This window comes from Chiroxiphia lanceolata, chromosome 7 (genome assembly GCF_009829145.1).
Source record: "Chiroxiphia lanceolata isolate bChiLan1 chromosome 7, bChiLan1.pri, whole genome shotgun sequence".
Taxonomy (NCBI): domain Eukaryota; kingdom Metazoa; phylum Chordata; class Aves; order Passeriformes; family Pipridae; genus Chiroxiphia; species Chiroxiphia lanceolata.
In genome coordinates, this window is record NC_045643.1 from 16597373 (window position 1) to 16624880 (window position 27508).

The 27508-nt window shown below is 39.9% G+C and overlaps 1 protein-coding gene across 1 annotated transcript; it reads left to right on the forward strand.

Moving 5' to 3' along the window:
* Nucleotides 1-1419: 1419 nt before the first annotated feature.
* Nucleotides 1420-26072, forward strand: NFE2L2 (nuclear factor, erythroid 2 like 2). Its single transcript, XM_032693682.1, is given in 6 exon segments — nucleotides 1420-1484; nucleotides 20313-20582; nucleotides 20747-20756; nucleotides 20759-20841; nucleotides 21521-21700; nucleotides 23688-26072. Coding segments are annotated over 6 exon segments (1782 nt in total). The 5' UTR covers nucleotides 1420-1454; the 3' UTR covers nucleotides 24897-26072.
* The last annotated feature ends 1436 nt before the right edge of the window (nucleotides 26073-27508 follow it).

Sequence of the window (27508 nt, forward strand, 5' to 3'; positions counted from 1 at the left end):
TATACCTACCTCATTCAGCACATCTTCTGCTTAGACCTCTGTAATATGTTTAGTGGCTCTGTGGAAGGCAAGTGCTCCCACTATATCTAGTACAGTTACCATATATGCATATAAGAAATCTTAAATTTCCTTTCCCTTCCAAGGGATATATCAATTTCATATAAATCTTTGGGTAGACATCCACCTCCAACATGAAGGCACAAAGAATTTAATTATTAGAGATTTATCAAATTTATACAGTTGTGCAGTTTTTTAAGTTATAAAATCACACTTTTGTACCTTGAAGGGCAAAACTGAAAATGAGATTTTCACTGCAGCTGTGTTTAAATTGCCAGGTGCACCAACAGCTGTGCTGTTGTGCATACCCAAAGCAGGCCCAGTGCACCAGCGTTAGAGACCTGTAAAGCACCTGCAAAGGAATAGGTAGTGTCCTAATTCCACTCTATTTGGCTCTATTAGATCTTTGAAAGTACCCTCAAAAATGGGTTCAAGAAATGACCAAAGGATCATCTGAAAGGTATATACTAACATACTGTCACCCAGGCTACATACACAATGGCAGTGGTCAGACCCTTTTCAAAGCTGTATTCAGTGCACTGAATTGATTAACTATTTGACTGCTGCTTGTATTTTCAAGGGGAATCCAGCTAGCTCTCTGAATAATGTCATTTACTAAATACCAACAGGTGCTTTAAGATAAGACACTCCAGTTATTTGGCAACTGACACCGGGGTAGGGATCCTGGCTTGTCCACTCTAAAGCGTCCCCCCCTACTTTTAGGCATGTTCTGGCACGCGCTTTCTATTACACCTGAGCAGTAGGTGTAATAGAAAGTGTTGGTGGATGTGATGTGCTGTTAATACGTGTTGCATATTTAATAGCTGGAAAAGCCAAAAGGTTGACAAAATGTTATCAGGTCCAGTGACATTGCTGCTCTGAGAGGGACCTCGCCCGGAGCTACCAATTCCCAACAACTCGTGTGTGCCGAGTCTCAGACCTCCTGATTTCTGTTTTGGCCGGTCCGGTGGCTCGCTCGTGTTCCCCGGCCCAGCGCACACGGGGCTGATCCCGGGGCTCTGCTGTCCCTCTGCGTCCTGCCGTCCCGGCCGTCCCCCTGCTCCAGCGCCGAGCTCACCGAGCACGGGGCTCCCGCACCCACCGGGAACACCCCGAGCAGGGGCTGCCCGCGGGCCGCGGCATCGGGGCTCGGGCGGCGGGGCTGAGCGCGGACTAACTTCCCGACGCGGCCGCCGCCGCTGCCGGGAAAGCCGCCGCCTCCGCGGGCCCCGCGGCCGCTGAGTGGCTGCGCGGCCGGGCCGGGGCGGAGCGGGGGGGGGCGGCCGCCGGCCCGGCACGGCCCCGTCCCCAAACAGCGCCGGAGCGAAGCGGCGGGCGCTGTCGGGCCTGCCACCGCCGCGCCGTGCCGGCCGCGCCGTGCGCCGCGGCCCCGCGCCATGGAGATCGAGCCGCCGCCCGCCGCACAGGTGAGCGCGGCCCGGGGGTGCCCCGGACCCGCCGCCCCCCGCGGGCAGCGCGGCCCAGCCCCGACGGTGCCGGGAGAGGGCGGGGCGGCCGCACGTGCTCCGCCGGGCGCGTGACGCGCGCCCCGCCCCCGCGGACGTGCTGAGTCACGGTAGGGGCGGGGCCGCCGCGGCCGGGCCGGGGTCAGCCTGGGCCGCCCGCAGCCGCGCCCGCAGCCTGGGGAGCGCAGGGGCCGGGAGGGCGAGAGGGGCTAGAGCCGCCCCCGAGAGAGCGGCCGGGGCGGCGCCGGAGGGGCTGGCTGAGCCGGGCGCAGCCGCGCGTCGCTGTCCCCACGGGCCCGGGCGCTCCCGCTCCGCACTCGGGTGAGTTACCGCGGGGTCTCGCCGCTGCAGCCCGGGCTCGCCCCGGGCTGTTGCACAACGACGCAGCGCCCTGGGACGGGTTGGGGTCAGCCCTGCACAGGCGGCCCGAGGAGCCCGGGCCGGGTGTCGGTGCGGGGCTGCGGCCGGTGCGCCCCTCGCACCTCCGGGCGCTGGGAACGCCCCTCCGGGGACTCGGGCACAGCGGGGCGGGCCGGCCGTGGGCTCTGTCAGGGCACATCTCTTGGAGGCTCGGGAGTGTTCGTGGTTTGTACTTAGTGGCTCAGAAAGCTCTTCTCTCGAAGCCCGGGGAAGTTCTGAACCGTTGTGTTGCAGACTAGTTGCACAAGAGCGGGGCGAATAACTGAGAACATAATCGAACTCCATTTTAATTTTATATAATCTTGTGTTTCTTCGGCTTTTAAATGGAAACCTTATCAACAGAATGTTAGCTTTAAAGAAGTAATACTTAAAACTTCACCTCGATCTGTTCTAATTCTTTTAATGCTCCAAAACTAAGACTCTTGTGTTCTGATGATCTTCCAGTGTGGGTTGGTACAATATATGCTATGCCGTGGAGTTTCTTTTAACATTGTTCAGGTTATATAAGTGGATATTTCCTACAGGTAATATCACTTTAGCAGTATTGGATATACCTTTTTTTGTTCAATGGACACAGTTGCTTTTCCGTCGTAGGCTGTGCTTGGCCCATCTGTTTTTCTAGCTGTGTGTGGCACAGCCATGACCACTTTGCTTCCTTCTCGGTTTCTTGGAAAATACTGTAGCAAAAATCAGTTTCTTGGCCTGTGCTATGTAAATACCCTGTGAATTTGTTTTTGCCTATATTATCGAGGTACTTCTGTTATCATTCCTGAGGGACCATTGACAGACCAATTCCTGTGTACCTGCTTTTCTACCTTCTTCCTCCATCAACTGTGACTTCTGTTCCCAAAACCTTACTTTTGTTACTCATTTGCCTGCTTTGTCAAACCTTTTCTACCAAGTCGTCTGTTGCAGTTTTCCTGAGTTCAGCAGCTGCTGGCTTCTTCTCTTACAGACCTAGTCTGAAAAGGCACTGTGTTCTTTAGATAGCAAATAATCATTATCTTTGACATATAGTTTTAATTGTATTTATTAAATGGAAAAGTTATGTATGTATCCTTTCCCATAAAATGTTCTCTCACAATGAGCAACAGGGAGCACAATCTTCATTTAGCCCCTCAGATTTTGCGAGCCAACAGATGGGGAAGGATTTGTGCACTTGTGCAAGTACAGTACAAGCTCCTAGTTTCTATGTGCCTGGTAGCAATTCTCATAGCAGTACAGGTGAGTGTGGAGGACTGGGACTGATCTAACTCCTCAACTAGAATGTAAAAAAATCACCACCCTCTGCTACACACTTCTGTGAGAATTAGCAGTGCTATTGCCTGCAATATTCTTGAAAAAGGTATTCCCTTATTGTGCACCTCTGTCTGGAAATAGGATGCACCTCTGCATGCAGAGGTGAAATGAAGTGTTGCCTATTACATGTGAGGAACATGGACTTCAGACCATCCAAGACAAAAGTACAGTGGAACAAGTGTCACGATGTTTCAAATCACACATACAAAGGCAGGAGGTAGTAGCTGTTCTCTTCAGTAAATTTGAGGTTATTGAAATGGTTGCTTGTAACCTTGTAAAAAAAAAAAAAAAAAGCTCAACAAGTTCCTCTCTTACTAAGTTTTAAGCCTCACAACGATAAGAGAGGAAAAAGAATTCCCTTTCCAACACAGAAATGAAGTTGTGGGTTGCACTTAGGCTGAAGTAAGACTGATTGTGACAACTGGCAAAACAGACAGTAACTGAGTGTCCGTGTAAGTGTATCTGTTAGGGTTTTTCTACCTAGAGAACTGTCCTGAAGAGTCTCCAGCTCAATTAAGTGTGATCTCTTCAGTGTAAAGGGCTCTAATGAGGAACTGCACATACTTTTTTACTTGACATGCTGCATTAGATTGTCAAGTGAGTAGATTTATTTTTTATTTCCCATAGCCTGTCTTTTCCACATGAGGTAGATTCTGCAGGCAAGTCAAAGAAGTACACCATTCAGGACTGGCAACAAGTCATTGCTTTTTGAGTTGGTTGATTTTTTGGATAATGAGGTTTAATAACCTTGTTGAATAGGAATATCTGATCAAGGTATCTGTAAAAATATCTATTTATGTATCTACGTGGATAAATTTCAGTATAAGAAAACTTCCACATTTCTGAGCGTATTGTTATCTATCAAAATGATGGATAAGTTTGGAGGAAGTAGATGAGAGAGTATCACAACCACTTTCTTAAGTAGAAGTGATTTATTTTGACCCTCCCAGTTGTTCTGTGTTCACCTTGTGATATCGAGCTGTACTGGTAGAGCTTTCTTTCCTTCAGAACTCACTAAAGAATATCTTTCGTTTAAGCCAATGTTAGATATGTAGTATGTTTGGCTGAAATGAATGTAGTCTAGTAGGAGTTGATCATGTCAATCTGTTCAGGAAAACAGCTAATTGGATGTTATTGTTAGTGTAGTAAATCTCCATCATATGAATCCTGTTCTGTAGTTTCTCTTTCAAATGTGCTAAGAATTTACAATTGTACTGGAAATCGATGGAAGTGCAAGTTAATTGTCTCAGAAAATCTGAGCTTTGAAGAAGTTTGATGGCACTTGAAGTTGGAGAAGAGTTTGGCTTTGAAAGTTTGTTGGGAAATGTTTGAAAGAGACTAAACTGTAACAAAAAAGAATATCCAGTGTAAGCAGAGGACAGCTGGATGCTCTCTGTGCTTTAAAGAACTCGAGACATTTTTATAGCACTGTGTGGGTGGTTAGGAAAGTTTGTGTACACTTCCCAATAACGTTCGTGAGTAAGAATAAATTTTGGCTTTGTCTCTTACTTTTTTCTTTTTTTAATTAAAAAAATAGAGATGGTATAATAGTCATCCAGAATAAGAATGCAACAGGTTATGTATAGTCCAGAAAGACAAGGAAATTACTGAAAAACTGTCAGATTATTGTATCTGTTGTTGCATCTGAATAGCCTTTTGTTTCTTTTACTTTCTTTACCTCTTAAATTTGCAAATCAGAAAGATACCTGTTTGACAGATAGTACTATTTCTGTGATCCTGACTGAAATGAATATAGCAATAGCATCTTGAACATACTTTGTTTAAAAAATCTGTGATATCTTTGTGGAACACGCTGGGCTTTGTGAGCTGATGTTGAGGAAAACTACAAGTGGAAGGACTTACGTGAAATATTTGTTCTAAGTAAAATCAATTCATACTATAGTTGAATTTTTCATATATAGTTGTAAAATTTTGTTATATTTTGTCCTTTAATAGAACCAAGAAAACCCAAAACAGCAAAAGCTGTTGGAATGTGTCATTGAACATTTTTGCAATGCAGTAGACTTTTTAAGGAGAGTGAAAATAGTCAATTGGAGGTTCAAAAAAGGGTGAGCTTAGGGGAGAAAGAGATAATACAGAAAGTTCAGCTGAAGATGCCAGTAAATGATGCCAGGTGTACCCCTGCTGGTAACACTGGATGTGTGGTTCATCAGGAAGAAGGAATTAGATTGATTCTTGTATCCCGAACATTACTTTCTTCTTTTTCCCCTCCCTTGCAATTATAAAGATATGCTTTAAAATGACTAAACCATTCACTAAAATTAGGCCACTTTGCGTGATGTATTTGCAGTGATTGTCTTGGCTGAGGCTGGTGTGGTACAAGTCCAGGCAGTAACCTCTTGGGCATGAATTAAATATTAATCCCCTGCTGCTTGAGTTGCAGTGCTTGAGTTGCAGCCAGCAAGAAGTCCTGCAAAGTCTCCAGGTTAATCACCTGGTTAAAGTTTGCCTTGGCCTTCATCTCATTCCAACCCTAAGTAACCTATTATTTTAATATAGCACATTCCTAGAGAACTTTTGAAAGAGTTTGAAATATGTTCAGTTTTCTGATACAGTATATTATACCAAAGTTAAACTTTGTACCACAGAATACAGCTTTAGGTGAAGGGGAAAGAATATGACACAGTGGTCAGATAAGTCATTTTCAGCAATAAACTAGTTTAATGGCTTTTGAAAACACTTCGCCTGCTACCTATGCAAGTCTTGTTATATAGACCAATGAAAAATCATGGAGGAGGAGTTGGAAGTCATGGCTTTGAATTCGTGTTATCCAAGGGTGACTGATATACAGTGAACTGAAATGCTGCTCAAGACTGTTCAACTGTAATACTTTTATGGCATATTTGTTTTATTGAGGTAAACAATTAAACCAGCCGGTAAGAACTGAAGCCAGCAATGCTATCTGTGGTGGATAAAACTGCTGAAAACCATGGAAGGCTTATCTGAAACAGATACTGGCAAATACATTTCAAGTAAAGATAGGCATTGTGTACTTTCAGCTTTCCTACCCCATAACTGCCTTCTGTATGGGAAAAACAAAGCCAGTGACAGTCACGTATTAATTGGCAGCAGCAAGAAGTCAATTGCTCTTATAGCACTCAAGTTTTTCTAAACTATAAGAGCAGTATTACTGCTCTGTGAAGCAAGTGCAGGAACAGCTCTGTCTCTGGGTATTTTTTTTGTTTCAGTGATTTTTAGATACGTATTTCTTAATTTTTCTTTACAACTTTTTAAAATAAGGAAATGAAAAAATACATTCCCTAGCCGATTCTCTTCGTTTAATATTAGTTTTACCTTGACATGCGTATGCCAACGTTTCAAATAGAAGCAAAGTGTCTATTTTAAATAGAAGCAAAGTCTCTCAGAACCATCCATTTAAATTAAATATTAATTTGGCACCATACATTTATCTTTACTTGCTGTTGTTACAGACTGCTTGGTTACTCAAATTAATATTTAATTTAAAAGTGTTTAATCATTACTTTGGAGAAGAGCATTTGTCTACATCCTATGAAGGATCTTCTGTTATCTGTCTTTTGCCATTTTGAATTCTTGGTGAAGTATTTGCTCTGCTTTCTTTAACTGACACATTGATTTTTGAATGTTATGTGTTGATACATGGGCTTTGTGTTTGCCTTTTAATTTTTATGTTAATATTCACTCTAGAATAAGTGTTTTGATACGTTGTTCACAGAGATCTTAGCAAGCTATTAGGAGATAATAAGAGTGCTAATTACTCAAGTTAGCATTATTTTATCAGCAGAGTATAACTCCTGCTCAGTAGTATATTGCTAAACCCTAGCACAAGTATTCATTGGCAAAGCTCCAGTAGGATGGGTATAGCTGAGAAATAATACGTGAGTGCAATTTATACACTACAGATCCACTTGAAGTTTTTCATTATGTCAGTTCATATTTCTGATTTGGCCTGATTAGTTGCGGTTTTTATACTGGGAAGAAGGAATATAAAATAGTGTTTATTTTTAGCAAAGATATTTTTAAGCTACTGTAAATGACTGTTAATTGACAGGTTAACTAAACCATTTCAAGAAGTATACCTTTGTTGTTAATGCTATTGCAGTACTGAGGGAGTTGACACCACCCAGCCTTGTACGTCTTGCAGTCTTAAGACTTTTAGTCTCACTTCTGCAGTATTATATTATTATGAGCAATTTTATTAAAAAAGAGAAGAGAAAGGAAAATAAAGTTCCTTTAAGACTGATGTTGCAGCAACAAGTTATGTAAGACCAGTTTGAAACCATCTCTTTAAAACCTTTTAAGGAAGTATCTTCTGCTTTGCTATGAAATGTAAAGACATCAACTTTTCGCTCCTTGTCCCCACCTCTCTCTTGCAGTTTCAAAGTTTTATTGCTGTTTGCTGTATTGATTTTACATGCTGTCTCTTGTAAGTATAACAAAAATTCCACTTCTGGAGACAGCTTGGAAAACAAAATTTTCGTACTTGGGAAATTGACTCAGAAGGAGCTTGGTTGATAGCGTGCCTTTAAGAGCAGGTTTGTTTTATGATTAAGGGTGTGTCTATTTGCTGTGTTTGAAATTAATACCTACAAAATGTTGAAGCAGTGACTTTTCAACAGCTGAGTTATGTGAAAAGCTGCTGTGACTTTGATTTGCTTCCTGGTCAGGTCATGACCACCATTTCGTTGTAAAGAGCTGTGATAGAAAGATCCTGGGGGGTTTTGTTTGTTTGAACCCTTGTGGTAAAATTAATATCTTCCTACCTATTGCTGTAATTGGAGTGGAGCAATTCCTGTACTGCTTGGGCTGTTGGAAGATCCCCATTCAGAATTCCCAGGCAGCACGTGGTCAATGCAAGTCTGCTCCCATGTAAGATGGCCAGTTTTTCTGTCTGCTCTGCAGCTGGGCATCTGGGTGTGGACACTTGATCCTTTCTTCTTTCTACTCTTAGGAACTGTTTGTTTGGGTTATGTGCTGTTGGGTAAGAATGAATTTTGTTATAAATCAGGGTATTTCCAGTTAAATTGCGTGCAGTTATGTGACCAGATGACACAATCATCTGGGTAGCAGAACAATGGGCAGGAGAGGGTGGCAGGGATGAGTGGGTGGCTCTGAAGGTTGGTGCAGCTCAGCTCAGATGGGTGAGCTTTTCAGATGCTTCATGGCCGGAAGGAGAACAGGGAGACTGTAGTGGCAGAGGTCATACAAGACGTGTCAGTACGAGTATTCCACCCCGGCTTGTTACACTAATGCTTGTCTTCACCACTATGACAGAAGTAGTCACTGATAAGTCTGCACCAGTGCAGATAATACAGTCATTAAGTGCCCTTGAAACAAATGTACTATAGACCCTGATGCAATCTGCTATGAATTATTTGACGTGAGATGCATGGACATGTTTTCTGTTTTATAATACTGAATTACATTCACACTTGGTTTACTTTTTTCTACTGTAGCTTAGTCTTCAGCAGATCTGTGTCAGCTGAGGAGTTTCTGGAAGATTGTCCCGCTGATATTTGTAAAATAAATCAAAAAAATCTGAGTAGACTTTTGAAGCAAATAGGATTTAAGATACCTAAGGATGAAAATGGAAGTCAGTAAAAAAAATAATGCTAGTGAAATAGCATAATATGAAAAACAGAACTTTATGTTTGAAACTAAACCGTGACTTCTAACAGCTGGTCTTCCTAATTATTTAAATTGAATTCTTTGGCTATGGAAATGCACATGATATTTATGTGTCTCATAGATGTGTAGGTTGTAACAGAGAATTACAGCACAGTGACTTCTGATACTGTGCTTTCTATTTTGGTTTTAGTATTTGAACTAGAATATGATTAGGTCAGTTCTTCAATTAGTATAAGTTGTGACTCAGTGAAATGTTGTAGTGCCATGGAATGTTTTATGGCTTGATTTGTGATCCTTTATCATCTGCCACTTCAGGAATCTAGTCTGCACCAACCACTCTTGGGAATCCTTGCTCAGCTGATAAACAGTGTGCACATGTCTAGACATCTCTCAAAGTTTCTTTTTGTTGGCAAAATGAAGAATGGAAGCCACTTAAATAATGAAACAGTTGAGTGCTTTAAATTATTCTGAAAAACTGTTACTAAGGTCAGAGCCGTAGAATTATTTTAAACACAAAATGAAGCTTGGGATGGGAGTTTTTGGTAAAATGTGGATCTGTGTGGCAGAGATGATGAACAAGGTCTTATAAAATGTAACTAGTAATAACAATTAACAGTTCATAGCTGAGTCAATGGGCAGTGATTTACCCTAACAGGATCTGTCTTTCCGTGTCTGAATTAACCGCGTTATAGAAAAACCTTAGAATCTTGCAATTTTTTTACTGATAATTTGCTATAGTCTCATTTTTTCCTAAGTATTTACTGAGGCACAAGGAAGAAAAGTGTTTTGGTCAACAGAAAACTGCGTTAAGATCCAAAGCTGACATTTCCTTTGCATTCCATATTTTTCTTATTTTACAAGTGATCTTAACATTTTTGCTCAACAAATTGATTCTAATTATATCTGGAAAGCAATAAAATATTCTGTAATGTCTTCTACTAGAAAAATCAGCCATAAATGCTGATTTTAGAAACGATCTTCTAAATATAGTGTACTTAATATACTTGCAAACTGGATGCCTTCCTCCCCCTCGTATTTAATACTATGAAGCCTGCAGTATGTTTACTGCTTGTGGATGAAAAAGGTATATTGACATGCTTTTATTTGTGGCAAATAGTTGTGTTTTGGCTGTCATAGGTGCTGCTGGTAAAGTGTATGAGGGGACACATGTCAGGGAATGAATGGCCTCTGCCTTGATTTCTTAGGTACATCTACCCACTTAATCAGAAGGCTGAGAGAGACATCCTTGTGATAATTGGGTGTGTGGGCTATGAGTGTCCTGTATACTCCAAGGGGACAGACACGGAAGAAGACCTAAGGGAAATGGTGGGCAGTGGAGGCTTTTGATTTAGATGGAAGGACACAATTACTGGTAGTTGAATTTTGCAGTTTTGTTGTTCTTTTGAGGATATTGACAATTACTTTGGTAAGAAATATAAAACCATTTACCTACTCTGATTTATGCCTTGGAAGATGAATTAGATCCCTTTACTTTCAGAATTTATAAATTTAAAAGTGAGGGCTGGATTGCATCACACAGACAGAACTTTAGTTTTGTACCCAGTTGTTGTTCAGTTCCTCAGTGGGCTTACCTTTTTTAAGTAAAAGCTGTCATTGTGTACAGAAATGATAACTTACATGTGGATGACTGACACCTTAGCGCTTCTTGAACTTTCTGATTTAGTTGTTTAACTTTACAGGACCTTCACATGGAAGAGCTTCCTGAAACCTTTGTGGGGGCTGATGACTTTTAGAGGCTTGCTTTTTGCTGAGAAATGTGTGAATTACAAGTGCTTAAGACAATGAGTAAAATCTACCCTTGCCTCATTCTATGGAAAGACAACTCTCATACATAATGGTGTGGCTAGAGGAAGGGGAAAAGCTATACAAAGTCCTTTCATGCAAATTAAATAACGATTTCTGTGATGTTTCATGTCAATTTAGGGAGAGTGTTTTTGGTCATCAGTGCACAGATGAATGGTATTATTATTGACTGAAGCTTTTTTGTAGTATGTCACTAATGAAGGCTGTTCATGTTGTCAAATAAACCATTTAACCATAGATTACTTGTTTGGAAAGATACTGTCACCACAGTGAAAAAGTGCCCCTGGCTCTCCCTTTCTCCAATCTGTTATAGTCCTGTACTGCCCGGTGGTGACCAGTTGAACAGCAATGTAATTTTGGCCTTATTTCTGGGTCAGTTTTTTTCTCTCCTTTTAGAAACTAAATAATCTTTCTAATTGTATTAGAAGTTGAACACTCAAAAAAATTCACCCTGCTTATTTAGTCAGAACTATGCACTGACACTGAATTCCCAGCATTATCTATATGAATTTATGTATGTGAGAAGAGCACATTAATTGCAAGACTGACTCACGAAGGTGTTTTAACAGCTGTGCCCCACAGACTGCAGTGGGAACTGAGTATCTACGTACTCTGCCAGATGTGGGCACATCACAGATCTGCCCATATCTGGAGCAAATGCTATTCCCTGCAATATAACCATATTCTTAAGCTTTTAGGCTTAAGATTGTGCTCTAGGCTGATTTGTGTGGAATTTCCTTGATGCAGCCTTAGCAGGTAGACGTCTGTGCTTCTGAAGGAGGGCTGGTAGATGTGTGCTGGCAGGACATGTGGTGAACCTCATTGCTTTCTAACCCACCCAGACACTCTAGTTGCTTACTGCTGTAGTTTGTCCACAAACAACAAAAACAAAGTAAGTTGCTTGTGAGATCAGTGAGGTGGAACTTGTGGAAACGTGCTTCTTGTAGTACTAGAGCACAGCAGTTTCCATGTCCAGGCTGTAATGACCCATCTGGTGCCCGTCCCTGTAACTTGCCCAGCCATCAGCAAAATGCCAGCTAGAAATGGGGGCTTTACAGTAATATCCCAGTGTGGTAAAAATGTGTGGTACAAGAAAGATTCTGAATAATCCTGGAGAATATTTTTACCCTCAAACAAATACACGGTTTTCCTGTTCGGTTTGAAACGTGCTTTTCTAAAAAGTGTGAAATCAAAATAGTGGCTATAATAGGTTATAACCCAAGGTAAATACAACCTAATAAATGTAATTTGCAGTTTTGTTCGGTTCTTTCCTCTGTTTCTATGTTCATATTTTCTTGCTTCCTGATTTGTTTCATTGGACATACGAATGTGCTGTAATTTAACTGGATCATGTTTCCCAGATGACTGAGCCATTATTATAAACAAGTCCTCTTGTGGATAAACTAATGAGTATCCTGTGGCAATGTCCACACAGAGGACATACCTGGCTGACTACTGCAGGATAGCTTGAAGATACTCATTTAACAGGTAACTGTTTTCCAAGTACTGTAGGTTCAATATAGAAAATAAATTGGAACACAAAGGCTTTTGTATTCCTACCATTAAAAGATCAGTATTTTACTTACATTATTTGTTTAGATGTAGGGATTTTTTATTGTATAAATGATGAAATTCAATAAATGCCCATTGTATTATGATGCAGTTTTAACTTGGGAGGAAGAAAATCAAGCACAGATAAAGCCATTAAGAAGTCTATCTCGTTTCAGGAAAAGCTGGTCTATCTGAGATGGCTGCTATTTGAATACCTTTCAAAATGGAGTTATGTGGTGCAGCACATAGAGATTAGACAACAGCTAGAAAGTCAACCGCAACAGAATCACCCACTTTACTTGCTGAGGCAACACAGTAGTATTTTGTTGATGTATCAAGCATGTAAAAACAAATAGACAGACTAACCCTCTCATAGAAAACAATCCTGTATTTTTGCCAGCCTCCTAATTTCATTGTGCAACTTGTGTAATAGATTGTAACTTGAATATATATTAACCTTGTGTGCTTATTGACTTAATAATTTTGTAATGCTGCTGATGCAAGATAAAGAGTAAATAGCTCTGTTAAGCTGAAACAGAGAATCAGACTTTGAGTAGAAAGGACCATAACACTACAACCCAAATACACTGTGGAAAAGTGAAAATTGGATTAACACAATATAATTAAGAATGGAAAGAGAAGAACAGAACCCATCTAAGTGAAACGGCAAAGTTCTGAAAACACGTACGATTCATTACTTTGGATACTGATGTTTCAGAAGGCACTCCGGGATGTCAAGAGATTTAGGACTAAGTTTGAAGAAGTGACATGACCCCCTTGGCCATTTTTGGCTTGTTCTTAGCAGTCAGGGTAGCACTTGAAAATATGGGCATAGTTCAATTTATTCAAGAAAAATTCATTGTCAGTAGCTCACCATGTTAGACCTTACCCTGTCTTTTCCTTTCAGCTAAAGTAGGGGAATTTGGAGCAAATACAATGCATGATAGATCTAATCCTCAATACTAGAGGATAACTTCGGAAAAATCCGGTATTGGACAAAGAAAATAAGTGCCAGTGTCAGAATTAAGGTTTTGCTTTCTGTAAGCCGTGCAGATGAGACCGTCTTTTTGGTTGGTTGGTTGGTTGCTACACTATGTATTGATTAAACAATTTAGAAAGCACAGATACTTCTGGAGTATCTGAGATTGTTTCATGTTCTGTCTTCTGCAAAAAGATCTGCAGCACTGAGCAAGAATCCCCTGATCGGTTGTACCATAAATGGTCACCTCAAGGCAGACCAGATGTGGTGGGAAAAGGATATCTATATGTATTTCTGACTCCAGAGATTAATGAGCCAGAGAGGAGAATGTCTCTCCTGCTGCTGTGCCCCAGGCTGGAAGGGAGTGCTGTGAGGCTCTTGCACACAGTCCATGTTTTAAGGAGTAGCAGGGAAGTAGGGATTGATTGATTTTGCAGAAAAAGAGAAAACTTGCCAAAGTGAAAAAGTAAACTGCTTTATGTCGTTCCTTTTTCTTTTCTTTGCTGTCTTTCTGATGAAGGTGTTTTTCTCTACCTGCTATGGTCTTGCTTACTGTTAGCATTAGGATTTTGCAGGTTTTGGAACTGAAATAAAGTTAGTACATTAATGACCATAAACAGCCTACAACAGCTATTTTTTATTGCAGTTACATTCTTGCTCATTTTATGCTCTTCAGGCTTAAACTTGTCTTTTCACTATTATTGGAGAAATATACAAGGTATATTCTTTCCCTGGCAGTTTGGAAAGTTTGCTTGCCATAGGGTGTATGTAAGAAAATCATTGTGTTGAGAGCTTTACAGACCTTTGTTGATACCATTCCTGGAAGGTGCTGCTTCAGGTGAAATACATAAGTCATCCACCGCTCAGAGGAGATGTTTCTGGTGTGAGGGTTGGAAGAGTGGGTGAGTGGTATCCAGAATTGTACTTCCAGCCAGGCAGAGCCTCTCCACATTTTTGTCAGAGTATTGCCCAGACAAGGCTTGTAGCGAAGCTTTCTTAAGAATGCTGGACAATCCAGCCAAGGAATTATTCCACTAATCTAATTTATAAGAGTAGATCCTGACAATTTGGCATTTATTAGGAGAGCATGCTGGAATACAGTGGGAGGTACAGTCTGAAATACGAGATGTATGTTAGGAGAAAATAGAAATTGGCCTACACACACTTAACATTTCAGGAACTGATCTTATCTGTCTCTCTTGAGGCAGCAGAATGTCCAAAGACACATGGTCAGCATGGACAGCATATTTTAACAGTCTTATTTATGTAGACATGAAGTGGAAATTCTCTTGCAACATCAGTTCTTTAAAGCTAGGGCTTTTCAACTCTTAAAAGAGTCCTTTCTTAGTTAAGTTAGCCTGCCAGGGCTTAAAAAGTGTTTCCTGATGCAGGCATCCAAAGACTTTAGGGCCAGGAAGGGCAAATGGGCATCAAGGAGCAGAAGCAGGCTGGTGTAGTGTTAAAACATACTGGTTTAGTGTGAGTCTGGTCACACCATTAGTAAGTGGCACAGGTATGAAAGACAGAAAAAAGACACCCCATTAAACTCAAAAGCACTGTGTTTGCTCCTTGATTGCCTGGAGGGTCTTGGTGAAGGATGTGGTGAAGCAGACAGCTCCGCAGGGCAGTCGGGGATTTGACCTTGTGTATTCACAAATCACAGGTTGCTGTCACATGGCTTTGTTTGACAGCTGTCTGTTCTGTCACGCTTCCAAACCCTAAATTCAGGCATCTAAATTTGCTATGGTAACCCTCTGCCTTGCAGTGCAGATAACTTCTGCCATTCCCTTTTCTCCATTCTTCTCAATTGTTTTTAAAAAGTTTTGATGTTGGGCTAACTTCATCTGCTTTCTATGCTTTCTCTCAAGCATGAGACTTATGTGTCCAGGATTCTTTTCTGTAATTCTAAGTTGTAATTAAGTAACTTACCTTGAAAAAGATTTAGAAAACCAACCACTAGTTATGATGACAGAGATCATCTGAAAAAATTACATGATTTGTAAATAATTCTTAAAAACTACTTGAACAAGATCGGTTCCTCCAGCAAATAATGAGGGGAAGACATACAGTTGTTGCTTCCACTGTGCTTTTCTTAAGTGGTGAGATGTGTCCAGCTCCTCTTGCACTTGCTTTATTACTTTATGGCCTCTTTTTCATTTTTGCCTTGGACTATCTCAGGTCCTTGATCCTCATTTCCTACACCTTTTTTTTTGAATAAAGCAAAAATGTAAGGTGCTTTTCATTCATTCATTTGCTTTCTGGAAAAGAAATAAGAATTGAAGGATATTTTGCCATGTCTGTTTCTGTGAGAAAGGTATAGGAGTGCTTTCCTGCTCCTCATGGGATGCTGGTCTGAGCTCCTTGCTGGATGCAATAGCCATCGTTTCTGTTCCTCTTTCACTGACTCATACTGGCATGTGAAATCATCTGTCTCTTTGGGGTTAGATGCTAACAGATCATGGGAGAGGAAAATAAATCCTTGTCTAGTGAGCGGTTCTGCTAGTGTTATCCCAGTTTATGTTGCAAAAGGCAGGACTTTAAGAAGTGAATGCACAAACCCCACAATGTGCTCTGTATCAAGGGGATAGCTAGTAATGGGTTGAAGGTGCTGTCTGAGATAACAGATTGTTTCTCTGCTGACACTTGGGCTGCTGGATCGTTTCCATTCTACCAGTGCTACCTGTAAATGGATTATATTCCATACAACACCAAAACCAGTCAGATAAATGAGACAGGAATAAAACAAAAGATTAACATTTTGTTTAAAGCACAAAAGTCAGTCTATGAAAGTAACATGAAAACAGGGTCGCTTTCCTTTGTTTACCCTTCTGCAAATGTTTGCTTAGGAGCAATAAGAGTTAATTGTCAAACTTTACAATGTAGTCAGAGATTTTCTCATAAAATGTATAACAGACTTTGCCCAGATGGCAAATGCTGATATGTAAATCCAAAACATGAAAATTTCCATTGGGGGCCAGATGGTGGCTTAATGTGAATTGTTTAACATTTATGTTTATCTTATTAAAAGTGCCTTTATATGTCCAAACTAAGCTATCAATGTGATTGGAAGAGCATATCACTAAATGAACAGAAAAATCAAACCATCAGTACAAGGCACCTCCTGCTCACATGGATCATGGGAAAGCAAAGCATGTCGTCTGTTGAAAAGTTCTTTTTCTGCCTACAAAGTTATGAAGAAAATATAACCAAAATTAAATTACTGTCTGCTTGGGGAAAATATTAAACCCATATTATTCTCCCAGAAGTTAAAAATGTTGGACAACAGTAATACCCATGTTGAATACTGTAATGTATTTCCCCTCAGTGTAGGTGTTGGTGTTCAGCTCTAGAGGCGAGGGGGAAGCATTGTGGCTGCAATCCCTCCTGGGCGCAGGCCCTTCCTCCTCCAGGGGAGGCCTGGCTCGTCCTGCGGCCTCCTGGCTCTGCCAAAGCCATCGTTTCCTCTGATGCAATTCACGGAGTTGCACAACGGAGGAAAGAACAAGTGGGCGCTTGTGGAGTCTGTCACATGAGGCCGGTGCCTTTGCAGTAAATGTGTGATATTAAGGGAAGTGGTTAGCATGGCTCTGAAGGGCAGCAACAAGCCCTGGGTCAGATGAGTCTTTCACAGGACTCTCTGTGCACGTGTTCCAGTTTAGATGCCAATCTGTGCTCACTTGTCCCTTCAAATGAGTCTTTCTGAAAACAGCACATCATGTTGAGGCAACTAAAAATCAGCAGGTAGCCCTTGCACAGGCAAGAAGAAAAACACCTTTTAATAGCTTTAGTTTAAACACTCCAGACATCAAATACACAGTTACTTTTGGGATGCTTTCCCAGTAGAAGGAGAAAAATGCTTCACTGATAAACTTAGAGTGCCTGCCTGTGTGGATACCTGTGTGTATGTGTGTGATGCTGTTCAACAATGCAGAGAAATAATTTAAAGAGGAAGGTTGAGGGGAGGCTGAAGGAACAGTATTGCAAAATGTTTGCTTTAGACTGAAAGTTTTTTTAAGAGTTCTTTGCCATTACTTTATGCTGGTGGTTGTGACTCACTCCTTAATGAATCACTGGTCAATGTTGACTCCGTTAACTTTGACCTGAGGCTTTGGACTAATGCCTAGAGTATTTTTTTTCTTAAAAAGGGCAGTATTACTAAAAGCCTTGGCTGAAATTATAGATAAGTGTTAAATGGCAGGTTAATATTTAAATCAGTGTGCTGTTTGATACTATGTATCAGCATACTGACCAGAAGAACACTTCTTCCATGTAGTCTATTTAAGGCTGAGATGTAACTACTTGAATTGTTATTCAAAGTTAAGGCTAATATTGCTGTATTTATGTAGAACTTTTCAAATTGAAAATAGGAGGGCTCCTTTCCAATTACATGGTGATAATAAAAAAACCCCCAACAACAGGCAACAAAACAACCCATGCTTTTGGTTTTTAGTGCCACAAATACAACAACTACATAGAATAAATAAAGATGCTCCCAAGAAGCATCACTCTCCAGGGTAGAGCACATCAGGGTAGGCTGTTTGGCAAAGCTCAGCCTTTTGCCAGAGATAAGACATTGGCCTAAATATGGTCCCTTTAAAAATAGTGACAGGAGCCAATCAGTGCTGTCACAGTTGTCAAACAACAGCTCAAGATCCTGGCAATCCTGATAAGTATGGAAACATTCATTCAAAAAAGAATCCTGCTTGCTGAATTGACTGCTACGCACACACAGAGGCAGTGCTGTACAGCCACAGCAATTTATTTGGTCAGCTGGTGTCTTTGGAGAGATCTCATCCCACAACTGAGGCAGCACCCGAAGCTACTTAACTTTGATAATGAATATTGCCAGTAGAATGGCTGAAAGAAGTAATAGCTGTGCCATAAGTTTTTGCACTAAGGCTACGTGAATTTTCTTCCTAATGAAAATGTGTTTTGCCTTCTGTAGCTCTTTTTTTCTGTTCACTTTTGTTTTACATGATTTAAACTGAAATTGAGCACCAATTCTGATATTTTTGTGCTGCAGTGTGTTACAACTCATGGAGGAAAACAGCTCTCTTAATTCACAGCTTTGTGCATTATATACACACATCTTTTGATTCACATTTTTAATGTTGCTTTGTAAATGAATAATTCAGAAGTGAGCCCTAAAATCCAGATCCTGCAGTTTTATCCAGAACATATTGCAAATGCTCAGAGACTAGGAAACAGTTTTGGATCTGCTGCTGCAGGAGACAGTGAGCAGCTGGTAAACTACTGGCCCTTAATGAAGCTGTACCATATTGCAATATCTCCAATTACTGCAGAACTTAATTAGTTCATTTTACTCTGCCAATCTGGAAAGACCAAACATTGTCTTGGGTAGCCACTGTAATTATTTCAGCTTCTTCATTGCTGGCCATTAAAGCTGAGTTTGGTCTCTCCCAGTAAGGTATATTAAATGTTTGGTTTTTTAGATTTGGGAGTGCCTGCATTGTGTTACACCCATATATTTTATGTAACTACCCAATTTTATTAAAAAGAGATTTTTTTTTTAGTAATTAGTATAAGTCATTCCTGCCATAGGTAGATATGAGTGCTAATGGTACAGAATTTTTAATAAAGAAATGAGAGAACTGAATTGGTTTGTTGAAATGTGGACTTTCCCTAAAGCTTTTTGCCATAACTGTTGTATATAAGTGATTGTTTTGAATGGCAGCATGAGTTGACATTCAGGTTATTTTGCTTCTTTATTTGAAAATAACCTTTAGAGATAAGGGAATGTTTTAATTTGATATGATGGCAAAAAAATTGTATCTTGGGTGTAGAGCTGCTAAGTGAATCAGATAGGTTCTGTTTAAATGAAATGCACTGTTTGGTGTATTATTTGTAGTGTGTTAGTCTGGTGAGGATGCCCAACATTGAACGTTATTTTTATGTGCTGCCCCAAAGGGTAATTTTCTGCATAATGAAACATGACGTAAAATCCAAACTTCCAGGCACCAGATAAATGCTTGGCACTTACCATCTGAGAAATGTGGCTACCAAGTATTAAAATTCTGTATCAACAGACATACATATTGATAAGTTTTGAGTGTTATAAAGAAAATGGTCTCGACTTTAAAAATATTGAATATTTGAACAGTAAAAAACCAAAACAATGCACTAACCCTCTTGTCCCTCAGCCTCCAAAAAACCCCCTGATGCAATAAATTAAAAGTAATTGTAGCCAAAGCAAGTAGTATTAACCTATTGCTTTTTCATAAATAGCAACTGAATTTGTCTTCTGAAACACTACAGATGCAAGGGGTAGCTGATTTCCAAGAAATTTAGGTCATTGTTAGCTGTCTGATAATGATGGAGTCTCTGATGAACCAGAGCCCAACTGATTAACTGTATTTGAACCCCTTTGAGCACTGTTTATATTCAGCTACTCCAAACCAACCACATCTAGAACATCTAAGATTTAAATTACAATTTTTCAATAATAGTCTTAATAATTGTGTTTAGTGCTACAGTGATGTTACATCACTTGGTGCCTTTGAAACCACATTATCCTCCAACTCTGAAGCTCTGTTCTGCTGATCTTTAAGGTTAATACCAGGATGGAACATAAATATTTTAAAATACATTTTGCAGTATGGCTATTTTAGTTACTTCAGAAAGCTGCCATCATGTTTTTAGTCAGCTTTTACAGTTTTACAAGATCACGTGAAAAAAAATTTACATGGTCAAACTTTTCAATTTCTCTTCTTTCCCTTAAAAAGACTTTCTTAATGTGACACAATTCATTCTATAGCTTAATGTTTTCTATAAGTTAAAAAAAATAATATATTAATCCTCTAGCTAATTCCTGTAATACCTTACCAAATGTAATAAATTCTTGGTTTCCACGAGCCTGTGTGTGGGCCACAGAAACCAAACCATCAGTTCACACACCTCAGGAAGGTCATATAGAGCCATATTTTATTTCAATAATTTTGTAGGATTAAGAGAATAGGACTCAGTTACGTGAGCCCACCCATTTGACACAGAGGTTAGAAGCTTTGCTATTGTTCTAAACCAGTTCTGATGGGGAGGACACTTGCTTAAAAAAAGCATTTCTGTTACAGGACATGAACTTGATTGACATCCTTTGGAGGCAAGATATAGACCTTGGGGCAAGACGTGAAGTTTTTGATTTTAGTCAACGACAGAAGGAGTATGAGCTCGAAAAACAGAAGAAACTTGAAAAGGAGAGACAAGAACAGTTGCAAAAAGAGCAGGAGAAAGCCTTGCTGGCTCAGCTGGAATTAGACGAAGAGACAGGTGAATTTGTTCCTGTGCAGCCAGCTCAGTGCATTCAGTCAGAAAATACTGAGCCACCAGTTGTTTTTTCGCAGGTAAACTCCAATATGTGTTTGTGAGCGTGTTTAACCCTTTTTCCATTCACAGAAAGGCATAATGCTAGTGGCTGCCTAAAATTAATTTGCATGTGTTACTGTAATGGAAGATTCTTCAGTTATTCAAAGATGCAGTGACCTTTTTTCATAACTTTCCTATTTAGACCACAGAGCCTTCAAACCAGAAGCAGAGGCCTTGTCCTTTGATGACTGCATGCAGCTCTTGGCAGAAGCATTCCCATTTATAGATGAGAATGAGGTAAAAATGATCAATACAGCAATTTCGTGGGTGGTCGTCTACGGGGTCAGTCTCATATCTCTTCTGAGATTCGTCTTCAGCATAATACTAATTTGTGGTCTGATTGGAGTTTTCTCCTCAAGCTGGTTCCAGCTGGAATAAAGCAGTGTGGTAGGCTTGAACTAGTGCTGTGTTTGGAGGGAGTGGAGTGGTTGGTACTCCTGTGTTCCTCCCGCTTCCAAGTCCTGCAGCCAGGGCTCGGTGTGTCAGGCCAGCTGGTGCAGCCACACCAAGTCCTGCACACAGCGGTCATGGGCTGCTCAGTTTCTGACAGTGAGCTCAGCACAGCTCTCTGGATTAGTGCCTTCAAGTTGATTTATTTCCATCTGCTGACCCAGACTATTTGTGTAAGGATAGGCCCTTCACCAGCCAGTTTCTAGATTTTTCCCCCTCCCCATTTCTTTCCTTAATATGAAAACACCTTTCATGGGAATATTTTGATATTATCTATTGTTTACAAAAATGCTTTTCTTAGGAAATACCTGTCTGTTCTGCAGAAACAGTAAAACTCTAAAAGCTAGATTTTTGCTTTGGAAATGCAAATCTGGTTTTTTTGAGTGGAGTTTTTGTGTGGTGGGGTTTTTTGTTATTGTTGTTTTGTTTGGCTTTTTAATTTTTATTTTATTTTATTTTATTTCAGGTTTCTTCAGCTGCATTTCAGTCATTGGTTCCTGCTCAGATTGATAGCAACACAGCCTTCCTTTCCTCTGATCAGACTCAGCCACCTGAATCACCTGATCTAGTTCCACCCACTGATGCAGAGAATATGCAGAACATAGAGCAAGTTTGGGAAGAATTATTGTCCCTCCCAGAGTTACAGGTTAGTGTGATAAGAACCTGAAAAATGAAGCATGGTATTTTGGAAAACTGTGGTATTTTGGAGAAGGCAGTACAATAGCGTCTGAACAGATGGTGACTATGACTGCTGTGTTGGATTCTACACCTATAGGGTGCCTGTAACTCAATTTAAGCTTTAACTTTTTCAAAAATAATGTCTTGAAAAACCTGTACAAAGAAGGAAATGAGTTGTTTATGGATAGGCCTTAATAAAGCACACTCTAACTTCTCAAACAGAACTTCCTCATGTTTAGCAAGTCATTGTTTGCCTCTATATGCAACTTATTGCAGCGTTATTACATCGTTAAAATTTCAGCTGCTTAAAAATGGACACTTCTCAATTATGGATCTACAACAGGAATTGTTTTCACAAGCACTGTAAATTTTTTTTTTTTTGCAGTGTCTGATTGTGTGAATCATTTATGGTTACTTTTGCATTCAATTTTCATCTAAGGAAGAGGTTTTTTAAAGCTGATAATAGAATGTGTATTTAGGTACATAGAAGAGTCAGGTATGTTTATATAAATGCTGCCTATATGTGTTCAGTAAGAACTACTTATATAATGTACAAAATTCGATATTCCAAAGGAACAAAAAAGTCACTTTGCTAATACAGAGGATATGTAGGGTTTTTTTAATCCTATCCTTATATTTTTATTTATATTTTCTTTAGATTTGACTATAAATGAGAATAAATTTATTTTCAAATATGCTACTGTAGAATGTCACCATGCTCCAGCACTATGCTGCTCCACTTTATGCTATCAATACAAGAGATGATTGCTAGGTAGAATGCCCGTAAATCCAAATCATATTTCAAAAAATAAAGTGAAAATTTGTAGGAATTGTGTTTTTTCTGCCACTCTGCCTTTTTCCTTTGTCCTTTTATATTTTTCAAATTTTTTTCTAGTTTCCTAACCTTATTACTGTGGTAGGCTTAAAAGCCCCATGTAAGTGGCAAAGGAAATTGGCTGTGAAGAGGGAGCAGTGATGGTGAAAAAACATTAAGAAACCAAAACAAAAGAATCTTGGAGTAATTCTGAATAGTAATTGAATAATTTTCTGGGGGAAAAAAGGTGAGATAATTAAACTGAGGGCATTGTCTTTTAGAAATTAAGTTTAGAGAAATGGAAAAACAGAGCTCTCACATTGAAAACCTTAGCTTAAGCCTTGAACAACCTCTGGTTAAATAATCAGTGTGTGGGTCCTGTTATTAAGAGAAACAGAATCATTTTGGTAGTTGCCTCATTCCTTGGGGACAGCAGGCCTGCTTCTTTCAGCTTCAGTTAAGAACTTCCACTCCATTGGAAAGAACGTTGATCTTGTAGCCAGTGAAAGCCCATCAGTCTGATGCTCACACTGGTGTTAGCCAGCTTAACTAAAAGGCAAGTTGTTTGCCAGGTTTCGTGTTAAGTACTCTTAGTTCACCAAGAATTACATTTCTCTGTGCTGAACAGCTGCTGAATCTTGGTTTTGAGGAAACATAACATGAAACTAAGAGTCCTAAAAGTAATTGCTTGCTAGTAATGCTCATTAAGTCTCATTCAGGAATTTCACATTTACTGTACTCGTGCCGTTCCTAGCAGTGGTGCTTGTGAGAAGTTCAGACCTGGCAGCTCCAGCATCCACACTAGCAATTACCAGAACAGGAGCTCTCCATGGATCTTCCCTAAAGCATTGCAATGGGTCTCTTCAGCAACTTGCTCTTAGTTTGAGATGTTCTACTCTCTTTATCTAAATGGCTTTGTCCAGAACAAGTTGCTTTGTGCTCTTGTTTTGATATCTGTCATCTTCCTAGATTGCCTCTCCATAGTACAAGTGTGCTGTAGTCATCTGGATTACAGCAGTGTTGTAATACCCCTTTTATGTGCGTGCTGATTGCTAAAATATTTAATGTTTGGAGGTTATAGAAAACGAGTTTATCAATTGGAGATGTGTTTCTCAACTTCTCCCTTGCATTTCCCATCTAGTGTCTTAACATTGAAAATGATAACCTGGCTGAGGTGAGCACAATCACCAACCCTGCAACCAAGCCAACAGAGACGCACAACAGCTGTCATTACTGCAGCTCATTACGTGTGATGAAAAAGGATGTTAACTGTGGTCCTGATTTCCTGGATAGCATTGAGGGCCCCTTTTCCAGCATTTTGCCACCAGAAGACACCAGCCAGCTGAGTGTAAACTCTTTAAATGACACGTCCTCTTCAAACTCTGATTTCTGTGAGGATTTCTACACCACCTTTATCGATACAAAGGCGAACGGTGACGCAGCAACGACAAACGCTATCAGTCAATCCCTTGCTGAGGTTCTGAGTGAACCTATTGATCTTTCTTACTTCTCACTGTGTAAAGCTTTTAATGGCAACCTCTCAGGGACCGGACCAGAATGTAATGACTCTGACTCTGGTATTTCACTGAATGCAAGTTCTAGTATAGCATCGCCTGAACACTCTGTGGAATCATCTGCCTATGGAGATAAGACTTTGGGTTGTAGTGATTCTGAAATGGAAGACATGGATAGTGCTCCTGGAAGCGTGCTGCAGAGCAATGCTAGTGTGCACTCTATGCAATTCCAGGATCAAGTGTTTTCTTCCATGGGGCCAAACACTCAAACACCAAGTTTGCCATGTACAAAGACACCAAAGAAAGAACCCCCTGCTGCTCCCGGCTACCCCGAAGCTCCGTTCACAAAAGATAAACCTTCAAGCCGCCTTGAAGCTCATCTCACAAGAGATGAGCAAAGAGCAAAAGCTCTGCAGATCCCTTTTCCTGTTGAAAAAATTATCAATCTCCCTGTTGAGGACTTCAATGAAATGATGTCTAAGGAGCAGTTCAATGAAGCCCAGCTCACACTTATTCGAGATATACGGAGGAGAGGCAAGAACAAAGTGGCTGCTCAAAATTGCCGTAAAAGAAAACTGGAAAATATAGTGGAACTGACACAAGACTTGACTCACCTAAAAGATGAGAAAGAGAAATTGCTTAAGGAAAAAGGAGAGCATGACAGGAGCCTCCGCCAAATAAAAAAGCAACTAACCACCTTATACCTCGAGGTCTTCAGCATGCTACGTGATGAGGACGGAAAGCCTTACTCTCCTAGTGAATATTCACTGCAGCAAACTACAGATGGTAATGTCTTTCTTGTTCCTAAGAGCAAGAAGTCAGGGACTAAACTTTGAAGGGCAGTACAGCTGGCTACTGTTCTTTACTATTTTTGTATCATTATCCTGGTAGTTTTTACTGTGAGGTGGAATGCAGAATTAGGTAATATTTTTCAAGTCTATGCAATGATAATTTTAAAGTTGTTAATTAGTTTATGGAAGATGCAAGTGGAAAATTAATCGTGTAATGCAGATGGATGTATGCAAAATTTGTAATCTCACTTTTATAACAGACATTTCCTTCTTATAGCACCACTTTGACTAGTTTCCATATATATGTAAATATTTAAAGATGCCATATTTATATACTGTTCCTATCTATTGTTATATTCATAGATTTGATATATATATAAATGATTTTAGCCTTCTAAATATAATTTCTTGCAAGACAAACAGGTTGGCTTCTGATACTTTTTTATAAATATGCAATAGTATGTTTCCCATTTTTCTTACACATTTATACTTGCTTTATATTTAATATATTATTTCAATTTAGTATAAAAGTTGACACAGTGTTTGATTTTGCTTTATCAGTTCATTAAACTTTTTAAACTCTACTTCATGCATGTTTATTTCCCTAAAGAAGAGAAATCCTCTCTAGTTTTCCAAGGCTAAGCCTTCATGTAACAGATATGCACAATAAGCAATTGCACAGCCTTGTCAGCATTACTAATGCTTCATTCAGTGTAATTTAAACTGTCATTTGGAAAGATCATGTAGCACAAAGTTTCAAGTCTCTACTAAGTTTACATTTTTGTTTTGCTCTTTGAACACTACTTAAATTTGTGAGATCTTCCCTCTAAAGGCATTTAAAATCAGTTAAGACATTGTCAGCATTATGCCCTTTTCCAACTAAAATTTCTGTACATTTTAGAGTAATTCTTCTAGAAATACACTCTTGTGTCTCCGATCAACAAGCATCACTTGTCCCTGCTGTTACTTTGGTGCTTAAGGAAAACAGCATACTAGCTGCCAGCCAACTGCACTGTTTGGAATCTATGCTCAATGAATCGAAAAGTGTTGTGGAGTTAATATTATGATTTATAAAAGAATAAAAATTGGGCAAACAAATAGCATTGTTTTGTTTACTCTTGAAAGGAACTCACTGCACGTAATCATTGTGGATTTTTTCAGTACAAAAAATGCATGATTTGTAAGACGTTGATTGTGAACATTAAAAACCATATCTTCTTACAAAACTTCTAAAAGGCATGCTTAATCTGAAGCAAGTTTTTTCCTGCTACTTATGCTCTATATAATTTTAGGAGTATTTTGTCTATTGCAGTATTATGCATGACTTCATTTAAGTAATCGTAAAACCCAAGTTGTTTTGCAAGACCTCATGGCACATCTGTTAAAAAGAAGGACATGGAGATGCTGAGAAAGGGTAGAGTAGGATCCACAAAAATTGTTTAATAATACTGTAGGAGAGTTTAAAGAGAGACTTCAGATTAGGAATCCAGCCTTCCATTAGCTCATTATTCACAAAGTTAGAGTAATGCTAAGTAAAATGATACACTTGCTAGTGAGTTTAGTTTTGAGATTTTTATTTCCCAGACTTTTTAACTGTGCTGGATTTGCATATCCATCAGAAAGCATCACATGACTGCACATGAAAGCTAAAGGAACAATTTTAGATTATCCCAATTCCATACTATATCATTTTTTTTTTTGAACCTTGAGTGTCCTCAACCCCCCGTCCAATTAGGAAGTACAGAAAGCCATAGTCCTGACAAGTATTATTGTGCCACAGGATGCTGTGGAAGGGCTCCTGTTTTCCAACTCTTCTATGCTGTTTGCTGCTTTCATGCAACTCCTCAGTGACTACAAGCCCTCTCACCTCAACAGCAGTACTAGTTTGGAGCCAACAATTATGTAGCTTTGTTTTTCACTGGATGCACAGAATTTCAGATGCCCTTTTATTGTCGGGCTGGTCACAGTAGCATCACTCAGTGTAACTTCACAGTCAGCTTTTATTTTTATTACCCCACAACCTTGTCACCTTGTCATTCATCTTCCTGTCAACTCATTTACTGATTCTGAATAGCAGAGGTCTCCCCAGTACCTGGTGCAAACATACACACATACACACACTATCCCTCTGCAGTGCAGTCTTGGCTGAGTAGAGCAGGAGCAGGAAAAGCAGAGCAGTAACAGTTTCCCCACAGGGATGGGTTTGCTTCAGGGCAGTGTAACACCAGGAACCATGATCCTATTAACTATGTCCAAAAAGGCATGTGTTCTGCCAAGTGCTAGTATCAGAAGAAAGTTTCTAGTACTTAAACCTAGGACTATCAGATGTTCCAGCCCTGCCTACCTCAAAAGTAACATAAAAGTTTCATAGAAGTTCTCATACTGTGTTCCTTGCTGCAAACTTTCAAGTGAGGCTCTGCCCCATAAAATGTCTATATTTGACGCAGCAGATACAGTGAAGTCATGAAAAAAATTCATGTCAGATTTGCAGCATCCCTGCAGTGATAGGGGCCATGCCTGTTACAGCAAGTACTAAGATATGCAGTTTTGCAGAAGACATTAGGAAATGCAAATCTAGGTGGCCCAGTTTGCACCTCGAGGCTGCTTACCTTGGTTATACTGACCTTCCTTGTTAATTGTATGCCAGGCCATCCCCT